The sequence below is a fragment of the Mycetomoellerius zeteki genome, unplaced genomic scaffold (genome assembly GCF_001594055.1).
Source record: "Mycetomoellerius zeteki isolate Tzet28-1 unplaced genomic scaffold, Tzet1.0 scaffold52, whole genome shotgun sequence".
Lineage (NCBI taxonomy): Eukaryota > Metazoa > Arthropoda > Insecta > Hymenoptera > Formicidae > Mycetomoellerius > Mycetomoellerius zeteki.
Window position 1 is genome coordinate 141,610 of NW_017257523.1, and position 15,349 is coordinate 156,958.

The 15,349-nt window shown below is 36.5% G+C and overlaps 1 protein-coding gene across 1 annotated transcript; it reads right to left on the reverse strand.

The window, feature by feature from the left end:
* Nucleotides 1-402: 402 nt before the first annotated feature.
* Nucleotides 403-14,166, reverse strand: LOC108727742 (A disintegrin and metalloproteinase with thrombospondin motifs 7). The gene is made up of 18 exons (XM_018455968.1): nucleotides 14,029-14,166; nucleotides 13,402-13,777; nucleotides 9,871-10,036; nucleotides 9,279-9,583; nucleotides 8,814-8,938; nucleotides 8,602-8,748; nucleotides 8,187-8,333; nucleotides 7,589-7,736; nucleotides 6,625-6,720; nucleotides 5,859-6,068; nucleotides 5,090-5,326; nucleotides 3,978-4,101; nucleotides 3,763-3,889; nucleotides 3,466-3,586; nucleotides 2,883-3,026; nucleotides 2,667-2,785; nucleotides 1,672-1,841; nucleotides 403-1,007 (listed from the first exon to the last, which is right to left on the reverse strand). The coding sequence occupies exons 1-18, from the start codon at nucleotides 14,127-14,129 to the stop codon at nucleotides 403-405; spliced, it is 3,468 nt and encodes a 1,155-aa protein (XP_018311470.1). The 5' UTR covers nucleotides 14,130-14,166.
* Nucleotides 14,167-15,349: the final 1,183 nt, after the last annotated feature.

The window sequence follows — 15,349 nt, forward strand, 5'->3', positions numbered from 1 at the left end:
AAATGCCTGGCGCGCGACATTTACTTGTAGCAATAAAGATTAAGTGGTAAAAGAAACCCCGCGTGAGTCATTAATCTTGACTTTTGTACTCGTTCCACCTGGATTCCGCAATACAGGATGTCCGTTTGTCTGTCTGCCAAGCGTCATATCGCTAAACTATATTTTCTGTTCGCCGCGCGCCGCTTTTCGTATTACGTGTACGTTTTATTTGACTTGACGGCCTTCATGCCGTCAAGCTAATCAATCACGTGTGACATGAATCAGCAAGCCTCGTAACACAGTATGTAATGCTAGCTTTTCGATCTATATCTAAATATTCATATATTTCTGAAACTTATACATGAACGACAACTACATACGAAGATAACGTACATTTATCGCAACGTTTAATTTCTTTTTTGCTCAACGTTTTTTTTCCGCGTTGTCGATGGACTGAGATGAATTGAGAGCTTCGTTCGCAGTAACAGAAACAGCGCGCGGACTCGCTGTTTGATTATGATGGGCTAACTGTTGGATAAGTTTAAGCGCTTCAGCACCCTTGTACACTTTCTTCTTGCTCGTGTCGATGCCAACACCGACGAGATCGCCGGCTTCTTGGAATGCCTTGTCCGACAGATTAGCCTGAAGAGACTCGTCCATGTACGGCGCCTGCATCAGTACAACGTTCTCGATGGGTACTGAATCCAAAATGATGGATCCCGGCTTCGGTGTAGTGAATCTCTCTTCCGCGTCACAGGTGCGCTTACGCTTGTCCTCGTTTGTCATCGCCCAATCGTAAAGGACCTGTCGGAAGTTTCGAGTAGCGCTCGTATCTTCGAGTCTATCGTCATCGCGCAACTTGTCGCGGGACTTCTCCAAGTAACGGGCTAGACCGATATCGACGAATCTGTCGATCATTCTCCGTTGATCACCTAGTGACAAGCTCTCTTTCTCTTTCTCATCAATAAGCTCCTGCTCATCGGACCGTCGTGTTTTCTTAGGACACATTATTCTGCAGGGTCTTGTACCTGATACGAATACATTTTCTCGACGAAATTATTGTCTTGAATTTTTCAACATAAGAACAACGGTTTTGCTTTACTGGGATTCTGTAACTTTTAATGTTGGTATCGTTATATTGTTATGGCGCAGCTTTTTTACCATACATAATAGGGAATTTTGCAATAACATGGATCCATATACGGTGAAGTCGCGTTATCCTTTTCTTAATTAGTTGTTAAGAAGAAGATAACGTGATCTTAGCGTTCACCGTATCTGGATAAACGGTATTGCAAAAACTCCCAAAATATCTGCATAACGGTAACATAATACCTGCGTAACGATAATACAACGATACTAATATTATTAAGAATTATAGAATCCCATGAAGTATATAAAAATTTAACTAGATACAAATCTGAAAATAGTTTTGTTAAACTATCAAAATAATTATATATCAAAATAAAAAATTCTGTTTACATATTCTGTAATCAGCTGATTGTTAGAATGTCAAAACTTTTTGCTTCATTATGCTCGAAATTCCTAATTATCTCAATGAAAATAAAATTATTTTTAGATTTATATCTAGCTAAATTTTCGACATTTCAATTTTAAACATTTCAGCAAAATCGTTCTTCCCGTAAAGTCATATTACGTAAAAAATGTTAAGAATGTAAAAGGTTACGATAGTACCTGTACATTCTTCTTTCTGCCTCGGTACACGACCTTTGCACGCGTCTAGATTTGCTTGCACATCATCTTCCCCAGGCCTGGCACCTGGCCTTACGCATTGAACCTTGCGATGTCTCATACCCTTTTTCCCGTCGCAGGCACTGCATTTACTCCATTGACTCACTCTCCATCTACACATACGATCGGCGACGGACATGGATTTATTTGCTTTACATTAGATTCGTCGAGCGGACGCTAATGTGTGTGCAAAACTAGATCGTTGTTTATGCGACGCTGAGTTAACATCTTATTTATCGGCGAACGTATGCGGGCATAGGTGCGTAGTACTACGTCATCGTTATAGAAGGAACTAAGATCGATAGAGCGGAAGCTAATTCAGATTTTTATCTCAACGTCGTGGGTATTATTTGAACTGTTGTTGTTGGAACATTAAGGAGTTATATTTTATTGCTATTAATAAGGAATACAAAACATTTTTCTGTTGTTACACTGAGAAGAAATATATTAAATTTCAATAAATATTTGTTTAACAGTAATTACTTAACATTTACTTAAAAGGTAAATAAATATTTACTAAATAAAGAAATAATAATTAAATCAAATCAATGGTTCTTGTACCAAATAAATATATGATTGCATTTAGTAAATATTCAGCTAGTATTATTTAAACAAATATTTATTAAAATTTACATTTTTTCTCAGTGTATTTGTTCCTACAAAATATAGCTACTAGAAATAAAAAAGCATTAATCCAAAAAATCTCGAATTTTACATTACGCTTTAACATAACTACGTATTTTTATCTTTTTTCTATAAAATATATTTTTTTTTATTACTGTTTTATTTCACAAAATACGTTTTATTTTATTATTAACTTAAAAATACTGTTGTTCTCCATTCAACGAATTATCTTACTACGAAATTATTTTAACGATTTGTATTGTCTATATCCACTGTCATGTGGAACTTGCAGACATTTGAAACTTGTGACTTACTTTGCGGGACAAGGAGCCTGATTGCAGATGCGGCTCTTTGCTTCCGGACGCGGTATACCGTCGCAGAAGTTCGGCGTCACTCTCCCGCCCTGTTCTTCGATGCAGGACGCCTCAGATATCTACGCAAATCGATGACACGTCCTTCGCATAAAAGCGGTCGCATTCGCGGTCGCATTAGGCATCCGCGTGTATGTGTAACGTTGTCACATAAATTACCATTGTGCCACCGTCGCACTTAGCGCTGCATTCTGACCACTCGATGAAGTCCCACATGTACTTGGGCGTGTATGATGTATTCGTTGATCTCACGTAATATTTGTAATCTATTCCAGGATTGTCTCGAGGATTGAAGAATGCATACTAAAAGATTGAGAAAATAAAAATTATGTGATATACTTTGAATATTTTTTAGCATTTTATTAACATAATATTAATGTAGTATACACGAAAAATTTCAGAATTTTAATCAAATATTGGAAAATATATTTTTAATCAACAATTTAAGAATATAGATACATTTCATTGTCATAATTCACATTGCAATTAAAGAACATAAAAGTAAAATATTTACAACGATTTGTGAAAAGTAATTTACAAGAAATAAATTTATAGTCTTACAAAAGCTAAAGAATAAAAATTAATTAAAGATAAAATTAATTAAAGACTAAAGAATAAAGATATATTCGCGCGCGTGATACTGAATTTTTATACGGTGAAACATATATCGTGCAAAACTAATAATTACATCATACGTACGATATCATATCGAGATAATCGTTGGAAAATGGACATGGCTTACTTGTATTTCGATATCTTCGGATATCGGGCCTTTCATTTCCACTACTTCCTTGTCCGGCTCCGGATGCATGTAGATAATCATCGTTCCAGCACACTCGTAATCTCCGCTCTTAAACTCACGACTACGCGAACGATATCATAAAAAGTACGTCATAAAAATACGTTATGCGCTTTATCATCGTTACGAAAAGCATATGTATTTTTCCCAAGACATTTATGTGCCTTATGGCTGTTATAAATTAAAGACGGAAGAAAATAAAGGAAGGGAACGAGTAGCGCAAGAGTTGCAGAAGCTCACTTATTTCCATTGATACAGTATGTTTTATCTTTTTCGAGTTTCACGGCCAGCATGTTCTCACTGGGTTTTCTTTCGGAAACCTGCACGCTTCGAGCTCCCTTCGGAATTGTCACGATCTTCACATACGCTGCAAAAAGAAAAAGCAGCGATGAATCACGGGAAGAAACTGCGCGATTCCATTTGACAAGCTGTGAACACGATCACTGGATTTTTACCGCTCTCTGACACTGTTTCAGTAAACTCGCCCACTACCGGATTGCACTTGATTCCATCGCCTTTACACATGCCACATTTATCCTCGATTGCGTCCGAGTCTATCACCCAATCGCATCCAACTCTCTACAATACAAAAAACATGTGTCACAATAACATTTGACATAATAAGAATCATAAATGCCATTCTTTAATTTTCCTCTGGCATAGCGTTTTTTAAAGCATCTTCGATAATTTGATTATGAATTCTGATAGATAAATTTAAATCTGTGAAAATAAGTAAAATACAATCCGACTTCTATGATGATAAAAACTCATTGTTAAAGCTTTTACAGTGTACTAGAATTGTTTCAGATTTTTATACAATCTGAAATAAAATAAAAAGATTTGCTTTGTTTCTCAAAGACCCCTATTGCTGACGGAAAAGATAAAATTCCAGATTATCAGCGGAGAGTTAAAAATTCGTGAAAAAGGTATTCACAAGAGGTATTCGTAAAAAAAAGATAGGAAATACTTCCTTTAAATAAAATGTTAATTCAACTATAAATTTTATTGCTACGTTCTATTATTTGAATTATATTACCATTCCAATAAATGTTTATACCATTATTCAATGGTAGATAGCCAATGCTAACTATTAAAGTAATTACAAATGCGCATATAAATATCAAGAATTCTACTACTAAATTCAGTTTCACTAGAGTAATGCTAAAATCATAGAAACATGATATTTACTGCATGTACTATTATTACTGATTACGTGTACACATTTGTACTTTATAACAAACATATGGTATCCGGGAACAATTCCAGTTAAATAAGAGTTTTGAGTTTGGAAACATTTCTAAAAAAAATCAATAAAATTTGAATAAATAGAAAATCCAAAAAACAATAACTTTAAGGACTTTTTTAACTTATAGTATTTACAAATTATACACATTGATAAATATAGATATCTCTAAAAATGACAAACTGTATATATATATATATATATAAAAAATACTGCAAAAGCTTTCAGTTGGCAAATTTTATCGAATCAACATGGCAATCCTAGCATGAATAGTAGAGATTTCTCAGCAAGGCGATTCCATTTCAAAAAGTTACAATTTCACACCCTGCACGTTCCGGAGATGCACATGTAGTTGGTTCCAGCTTTGCAGGGTGTCGAATCATTCGCCGTCGGCGAGATCTTCACATAGGTTTGCTTCTCGTTGATGCAGTAAAGCGCGCAGGATTCTAATTTCGGGTCCATGTATGGCTTCCATTGATGAAGCCCGTCCGTCAGAATCTCCTCGTTGTCGTGTTCCGAGCACTGTACTGCACGGTACGGCGGTTTTGTCGGGTCGCAAGGCTGCGCAATTTAACGCGGAACGTTACGGCGAATGTGCAACGGAATTCCATGCGGGATGGTATACGGGAGAATTGCGACAGCGTAGAGAATCGTCGTACGACCAAAAAGAATTAAAACGTTTCACCAAGCCCCGTCACGGAGATGCTCGCGGCAATGATAGAGTCTCTCTCTCTCTCTCTCTCCCCCTCTCTCTTTTTTCGTCTCACTTTCGAACTGAATTTGTGACAGTTGTATTGTACCGCTCGCGTCACTATGTTGTAATGAAACGATATCTCTGGAAAACGTAAAAATCCCATAATCATGACAATCTAATATTGTCAGCTACCTCCAATGTAATAATAAAAGTAAGACAGAGACACGACCATCCCCGGTATGTGGCTTGGAATGTAAAATTCGGTTTGCAGCTTGAAAACGTCGAAATAGTCATCAAGAGGAATCGCACGGTTAACGTCTGGTATCGCGATGAAGCGGGGGTCGATTTATTAAAACTCGCGCGAGACGATAGTACGCAAGGAAGATAGATGCAATTTACCGTGATGTTGCAGGTGAAAAGCCTTCTTCTCTCACCGATGCAGTATCTACCACTGTTTGCCGGTACCGGCCGGTCGCATTCCCTCTCGGAGTATTTAAGACCACCGCCGCAGGTCCTACTGCAGGGACCCATAGGACCCCATTCACCCCATCCGCCGTGCACCGCAGCCGGCCGAGTGCCCATGTCCACGCACTTTTTGTGGATGCACCACTAGATTCGTGTGCAAATGTTCTTTGTATTATCTTTGTCCCGCGGGTTTAGAAGAATGCAATATGTCTCGCGGGCTACTCTCCGCCTCGTGCTTCACGCGAATACCAATTTCCAGCTCGGAGAGTAGCGCGAAGTTTCCTGACACTTCAATTTATTTCCCTGGCGCGATTAAATCTACGTCCGCCGCTCGCGAGTACGCCGAAGGCGACGAAATCTACATCCGCGAGAAGCGCATGGCGAGGAGAAGGCGCGTCGTTTAATAAATCTCTCTGCTCGCAAAGAGAGGAAGGGAGATGGAGAAACGCCCTTTTATTCCGCTACGTTTCCGGCGGCGTTCCGGGACGCGGAACGATCGCGCCTCGTAAATGACTTTCGATCGCGTCGAAAACCATTTGCGTTCACGATCGTTTGATAATTGATGTCACCTCGCAGCGACATATTATTTACGTCGGTAATATCTGCGGATGCATAAACAACGACGCTAAGCGGTTGCTAAATAATCCGCGCCGGGAATATATTTTGCTGAAGGAACAGGTTCTACCTAAGCTGCGCACACCTTGTTCTCACCACACTTCGTACCATCAGCCTTCGGCGCCCCCAAGGAGTAGCAACTTGTGTTGGTCAAGCACCACAGGTTCTCGCAGCCGCTCGCCTGAAATATACACTCAGTCGCAAAGAGATCCCAGGCTAATCAGATTAGTCTAAAAGAATAGAGCGAGAAAACACAACGCTAATGCGATTTCTTACGACACGTAAAAACTATCGTCTTAAGCCCATTCTATAATTGTTTAAGTGTAGTAATAAGTGGTTGTGATTATAAGAAATGACTAATCACTAAGCACTAAGGGCGGTATTCATAGTCGGTTCTTATTCAAGACCGTCTTAAGTAAAGTCTTAAGACGCTAATGTGGCTCTCTGATTGGTTCGTGACTTCTTAAGACTGTACTTAAGTTAGTCTTGAATATAAAATTTGACTACGAATATCGCCCTAAGATCCGCTTTGACCGAATATAGGATTTCTCTCATTCAATTAGATTTATTCTTATCACTCCAAATTTGTGCCATAATTGTTTAATAACAGCAGAACATTCTCCTCATATTCGACTGTGATTGGTCAATTCTTACAACTATAACCACTTACAACTACGTTTGCGCAATTGTAGAATGGGCTTTATAGACAATACGACTCTAAAATTTGGTACCCAAACGTAATTTCGCCGCGCAATTTATTTAAAGAATTTATTTAAAGAATATTCCGTCAAAGCGATCAAGGTAATCGAATATACTTTGTTTGAGTAAATATAACGAGTGATGCATAAAAGTTATTTCATTTCCGATGACAAGCAAGTGATAGATAAAATGTAGACGAAATGCAGATATAATTGATACATAATAGTAGAATTATCGACAATTAATGAGAACATTGGATTTCACTAAACAGCAATTTGCGATTCACGATAATTAAATTGAAAACATTAAAATGTAATTAAGGTCGCATGCGAAATTTATCAAAACTTTACTTGAGGTTGTGGGCACACTTTCGAGCCAGGGAACTGCATGTCACATTGAAAGGCAGCGTCGTACATTGCACCCGGCAACATGTTAGGGTATTTCAGTTTCTCTGGGGGATTTCTTGGATTATCATTTAAACATTCGCCCAGCCCGCTCCTTAATTACAAATAAGTTTCATTAAAAAAAATAAGTTAAGTTAAAAAAATACAATATTTCAATATTAAATATAAAAAATGACCGTTTTTTACAGATATTTCCAATAATGTTATCAATAAATAACATAAAATAGAAAATTCTCGCTTAAAAAGTAATCTATATTATATCGCTATAAGTTTATTAAATAAATTATAGTATTATTTAATTTTGCTGGAGTTTGGTAATAATTTGTGAAATAATTAATATACACAATTTATAATAAATATAGAAATATTCAATAGAGAGAAATAATATTGATCAATCAAATGTAATTACAAATACTGAAATAATATTTTCGCAGAATGTGTTAAGCGTGTTATAAATTTACTTAAAGTCGTCCATCATTGCATCATATACAATTAAAAAAGGCCATTATTTATCCACCGTCATTACTTATGCAACACGGTTTACTCAAGAAAAGCTGTTATAAATTTCCTGCTGCAGCTCGACCATCGGATGGTATATAAAAAGACGATAGGGGACATAATAAAGTAGCTATCATCCGTATCCTTCGACGGACATCCGCTGGTCTCGGGCTCATCATGAGAACAACCCATTCTATAAGCATTTTCGTAAGAGATCAAAATAGCCACTGTTTAAAGGGTTCCTTCTTAAAATATGAAACATTGAAACTTTGCATTTCCGATTGTACTATTGCGATAATTGCATAAAGTGATTATTAAAAAATTGGTGACATAAAAACGTTTAAAAAAAGCTTATTTTTTTACACTCAACATTATTTCTACTTTCTAAGAATTTAGAATTCATATCGTTTTCTAAAGAATGCACTTCAAAATTTATTATAATTGAGATGCATGGACAGTACACGTGACCAACTTCGTGGGCAATCACGATACCAAGCAGAAGTCCGCTGTCTTCATTAATGCAAGCAGCCTTCGTCGAGTCGCAGGCCGCAGCGACATGAGCCAGACCCATTAGGTCGCAATTGGTTTCCTCCGAGCAAATGTCATACCTGAGGATACATGCGAGTAGCAATGCGATGTATACGACGATTAGATCGATATCCAGGAAAATTACCTGGTAACCAATACCGCGATATCGTAATGATTGGGATGTGTGTCATCCTTTGGGTTCATCTTCTCTGCCCACTTGGCGAAACTTTCCAACGTATTCTCAGCAGCTGGACTGATGAGTAAATCTATCTACAAGCGTATCGAGATTCGATAAATGGAATATTAATGTCATACGTAAATATTGTCTTTGATCCAGTTGGTAGAAGCTATTATTTTTTGAAAAAATTGGAAATACTGTTTAATATCTGTAATATATATTGTTTAAAAACGTATAATATGTATTAGTTGAAATGTTTAAATAAGTTTAAGTAATTATAATTTAAATAATTTGTTCATCTCAGATAAATAAGCTATGAATGGTTTGCGGTGTATGATAACTATAATGGTAACTGCTTTTGTTTCTTTCTGATTGAATATATTTTATTTTCTTTATATATATATATCTTATGATCACACGACGCGCGCGTACCTCTTCTTTTTCTTTCTCCAAATATATCACACGTACTAAGACGACATCTATTTGATTCCCCACGGATCTATCGTGATAAAAGTCTGAGACCATGTTTATAATCGTTAAGAGATACTGCTCGTAGTCTGTGTTATTATGGAAATCAAGGAATCTTCGATCGGCAATTAATCCAATTTCGATGTAACGATGTATACTGTGTGTTCCCGTTGATACGGTGGTGTTGTGCTTCGCGCCGAGAGAATTATTTTCCATTAGCTGCATCTGCCTTTTAGCCAGCTGCTCCGCCCACGCTGACTCCCAGTTGTCTGTTAAAGCGAGAATGAGCTTCCACAAACTACGCGCCATTATTTGTCACTTGTGCGTAACTATGCGAAATCCTCTCGCGTTACGGTATATAATAAATGTCCGCGACACAGGCTGGGGATTACATCGTCTCGAGTTAAAGTGAAATGTTAAAGTAATAAATGATGGGATATACCTGGCAATTCCTAGCTTCGTTCAATTTCCTAACTTTATTCAAAATTACTTTCAAGAAAAAGGGACCAAAGATAAGAGAATATAGCTAAAATATTTGAGGATAAAATATACTAACCGCTGGTTCCGCAATGTCTTTTCGATACGGTATCAGTTTGCCCTTTCTTTTCGTGCGGTGCATCTCGTTTGTAAGCCAAGTGAATGTGTTGGCCGTCGGGCTCGGGTTCCGCCTGATACACTGGCTCGATGAAGTACCGTCCGTGATTAGTTTGCACGTAGCCAGCCTGCGAGCGAGAGGTGTTACCGATAATAATATGAAATAAAATATCGACATTCATTTTTACGCATGACATATCAGTTGGCTGACGTAAAATCGCTACGTTGCGAAATTTTGATCCCGCATGTTAAAGATCAGCGTTTTACGATTGGCGTATGAAATTAATTATGTCAAATATATCATAAATTTCTTTCTCGTTATACAACGTTAAAATTTATGAGTAGTAGAATTCTGTAAGAATTCTATCTATTGGTTATTAATTTCAACATTTCAACTTATGCCAGACTGGAACAGCATCCATGTCGAGAGATATCTTCAGTATGATGTAAATACGTCATACATAAAAAAATATAATGTAGAAACTAAGACTGGATGATATTCGAGTAGACATCAAAGTGGAAAAGGCCAAACGCGTCACATTCCACGTGACATTTCGGTCGATCCGCGCCGTTCCATCATTTAGGCCCAGTTTCACAACTCACGGTTAACTCTTAACCGAGGTTCAATTTGTTTCTCATCTCTTTCCAATTCTAGAATTAAAAAGAGATAATGAATACGTTTACGTAAAAACCCTGTATTTAACAGGTCGCCTGTTACGAATGCGAATGTCGTTCGCCGATTTATTTCGCCACAAATTCGCGTGACCGGCGGAAAATCATAGATAATAATCGCTCTCACACGGCATGCGTTGCGACTTTACGTTTAATAAAATCAACTAGGCATTCCATTCGTTTCGCGCAGCTTGCACTTTATCTGCACACGTAATCGTTCGTTTTGCAAATAACGAACTGAAAATAACGAATCGCGATAGAAAAGTACTTTCGAGGCTATTGAGGGTATCGCATCGTAGAGTACAACTATTGGCATCGTGTATTCAACTCAAATATCGAGTTCGTACGCGATGTAACCGAGACTCAATTTTTCCTAATGCCGGTACAATCGAGCTGTAGTTGAATAAAAAAGGTATGCTTTGCGAAAGTATCGACACAGCGTGCTCACAACTGTGACGCGATTCTTACCATCGTCCATTTTATTTTTCGGAAAAAGTCACCTAATCGAACGGACGATATGCAACTATGCAAGTGGTCGAAGTGCAGCGTGTCAATGAATATTGCGTCACTATAGCACTACGATTAAATGACACACGTTATGTTTCACAGCGCGCTCGTAGTTCACCCAGGATCGACTCTTTTATTACGCACTTAGAAACGTGCATGTTGATAAATTCATTTGCATGTAAATCGATGCGCATTGCCCTGCAATGTCATCGATTGTACGCGTTTATAGATCTATTTCTATTTTCACGATGATCGCATACATTGAAATGTGCGACGGAGAAAATGGCAATTCTAAGTTTGGTAAAAATAAATGAAATAAGCGATATATCATATAATGATATAGATCTAGATCAGCTAAAATAGTATCATTTATTTCTGTATAGATGTTTAGCGACCTGAAAATATGTGTTATACTAAAATAACTTTTAGCGTCATCTATCAGGATGCTTTATTATAAATTGCAATCACATCACAAGCTTTTGAATATTCAAACTGCAGTCTACCTAATATTATTGCGTCGAGCTTGGTGAACGTAAAATGTGAGAGAATATTGTCATGAAAAATGTCACATAATATTCGCATCGAATTTCGACGGGATTTAGAGAATGTTCTAGCACAACTTTCTACAATATTCGTCCGACTGCGCTCGCGAGTCTTCTCTTGCTTCGTTAACGTTAATCTCCCGAAGGAATCCATGGAACGCATTATATGCACTAACCACACTCGTAGCCACTTCGAAATTCTGTTCCATCTCTCCAGCTCGCAACTCTCTCATCAAAATTAATAACGAGCCATGCGGATTGCAAACGCAAAGATTAAAATCCGACGCTATCGAATGTTATAGCAATCGACATTTATCAATCTGGCTGAATTAATTAATTTTCACGAAGAGACAATAAAATCATCAGGTTACGCAATCATATTAATTAATTTATCTTTGAACGTGTAAACAATTAATTAATTATTATCTCTGCGATACGTAATAAGTATCACGCTCTCTAAATACTTTGAAATGAAATCTCTCTCGAAAAAGTGAAATACGAGCCAGTGTTGAAAACAGAGGCTCAATTTTCAATTGTGAGAATGATTTCACTGTTTAGAGTGAAATTTTCACTCTAAAATTTTAGAGAACTAATATATATATATACATATATATCTATATACACAGTTGGAAAAAATGTGTTGAATTTAACATAAATCACATGTTCCAAACGGTCCACTAAAATTTTTGAGTTAATTTTACACAAGGTGAATACGTTAGAAGGTAACACAAATATTATGTAAGAGAATAAATACAAAAAAGATAACATTGACACAGTTTGTAAATATATCGTGAGAACATATGTTTTTCAGAAAATTAACATTTATGATATGTTAAATTAACACATATTTCATTCATTTGTTTTAGAATTTACGTTTTAAAAGACATTATTTTTATGTTACTTGTTTACTTACTTATTTATAAATTGTATCATTTTGACACTAAGAAACATTGAATATCAATTTCACAAAAAATTTTTAAATAATATTATGTTAAATTAAGACTCGAATATGTTAAAAAATTCAACACAAATTGTTGACACAAACATGAGTGGACCGTTTCCAACAAATACACAATTTTTTTTACTGTGTATATATATACAGTGAATGCAAAAAGTATTCGTACAAAAAAATTTTTTATTAAAAAGTCTTACTTGTAGAAAATAAACATTAATTAGCAATTTTATACAATGAATACATTCTAACAAAAACAAACGAGCTTCTTGATTTTAGAACCTAAATTTCTTGATTGTATGAATACTTTTTGAGCATCTAAACAATACAATTTTTAATTTTTGCTTATTTCTCAGATGATATATTTTCTATAATTAATACACATCTTTTTAGTATATATAATTTTAAGAAACATATGCAGTCTATTTTATTCTTTATGAATAAATTGTTAATTATCCAGCAAGAAATGATCGTCAATTAAATGTCGAATCGATATCAAACTGGTGTTGAAATTATCGTATCGTATCGATATCGATTCCACATTAATTCGATGACTCATTTCTCGCTGGATAATATTTGCCTTTTAAAAATAAAGTTTTTTTAAAAAATATTTTCTCTGTACGAATACTTTTTGCACTCACTGTATACATCCATATCAATTAAGACGCAATTTATAAATCCTTCATCGAAGGACATCTGAACCGTAAAAGGCGTAATTATTGCGACAAAGTATAAATGTGACCGAGATTCTTATTTCATTCGTTAACATTAAGACAAATGTATTATATATACTAACCACAAATGTATTATATATACTAACCACACCGTCACACAAAGACAGAGCCGCTCTGGAATTGACATGGCCCCGAACAATACCGCGATAGTGACACTGCTGGTCGGACGCCTTTTTGAATCTCAAGCCCTCGTTGAGATTAATGCCAATACCGGCGCCCCGTGTCTCTACCACCATGTCGGGTGAGATGAATTCATGATATGGGCTGAGCTCCACATGGTGATCGATCTGGTTGAAGGGTAGCACCAGGTGTAGTATATCGGCCGACTCGAGGGATCGCTTGCTGCGCTTGCTGATCTCATGGCGATTATAGAAATTCGGTAGAGAATACGTGCTGAAGCTACCGTTTGCGAGCACTCTCCTCGGTACCAACAACTCTGGCTCATGGATGTCTCGGGTATACCTGGATTGTTCGTTTAAAAGAACCAATTACATCACATGACGACGACGTTAATAAATAAAACGGCACTTTGTAAACTTTTCAATTCTTTACGATTGGGCTTCCCTTCAAAATATATATATATTTGGAAGATTAAATAGACCTTAACTTATCTTTCATCATAATTGTCACTTTGTGAGATCCAACGAGAACATTAGTTAAGTGCGGATTTCGCCAAGAAATTGACAGCGATTATAAAATGCAAATGCACTTACCTACCGTGATATACGTTTCCGGGCGAGTTGGTATATTTTTCGAACAGACCGCCATCAATAGTTGCGGCGAAAAGCGTCAGAAGTGCCAGGAATATGATCATTATGACTGGCGAGTACTAAATCGGCTTCAATACGTGCCTGAAGTTGCCGGATGTCGATGAACAGCGAAGGAGCGAAGTTGTTTCGCGCGAGCATATCCGGTTATACCGCGTATACAGTGACCGGAAATGCAAGCGCTTTATTTACGCATCGATCTGACTAATGACATTAATAACCCAATTAAAATGCAATAGCATGGTTGTGAATATGCATATACATGCATGTATATTAATATATTCATACATATTTCATATTTTGTGATAAAATATTTTGTGATTGTATCGTGTATGTAACTACTACAATAAAGTAATCCACAAGCTCCCGCACGCAAGAAAGAGAGAAAAAGAAAAAAGAGAGAGAAAGAAAGAAAAAGAAAGAGGAGAGAGAGAGAAAAAAAGAGAAAAAAAGATCCCAGATAGCCAAGTCTGTAGAAAGCAGATTTTTTAAATGTATGCTACACACTATGCCAACAAAATAGCAACAGAATTGTTACAGAATCAGGTGTATACATAATACTGTTGACAGACTGCTAGAAAAAAACAAAACAGAATCAGATAAAGTCGGCAGGATCTGCTCAGTTTCTGCCAACAATTTGCCTTCACATTATGTCGATGTTAATAGAACACAAGCCTAATGCGGACGCAGTTGAAAGCAGACTACCGTTTTCTGCTCAAATCTGCTGACATTCTGTTAGAAGACTGCAGACATTTTGCTATCTGGGATATTAATTTAAACTGAAGTAGATGTCATTTGAGAGAAATCAATCAAAATCAGCTAAAAAATATATCATAATTTACAATACACGAATCCAATATGAATCAGGAATATAGAGTAATAAAAAATATTATTGAATATATCCTAACAAATATTAAAATGAATTTCTCGTTATCATTACGAACACATTCATCAAGACAGTCTTAATTTATAAATATTATTCTTACACTGATATTTTATTCATATTCCATATTTTTATGCAGATACGGAATTGATAAAGACAGAAAAAAGCTAATACAAAAATTAAGCTTTTAGTGGCGTGCAAATTTCGTTCGTTACGAAGTCATTTTTCGATCGGACATTGAGAAAGCGATCCTCAATTTTACGGTATTACGATATTCGATACTGCATGCTCGTTATGTCGTTCATCCAAGCCTTATTCAGCGAACTCTCTCGTACACGAGTATTGGAAAATGGAACGGAGAGAAGCGCAACAGACGGATTGAAA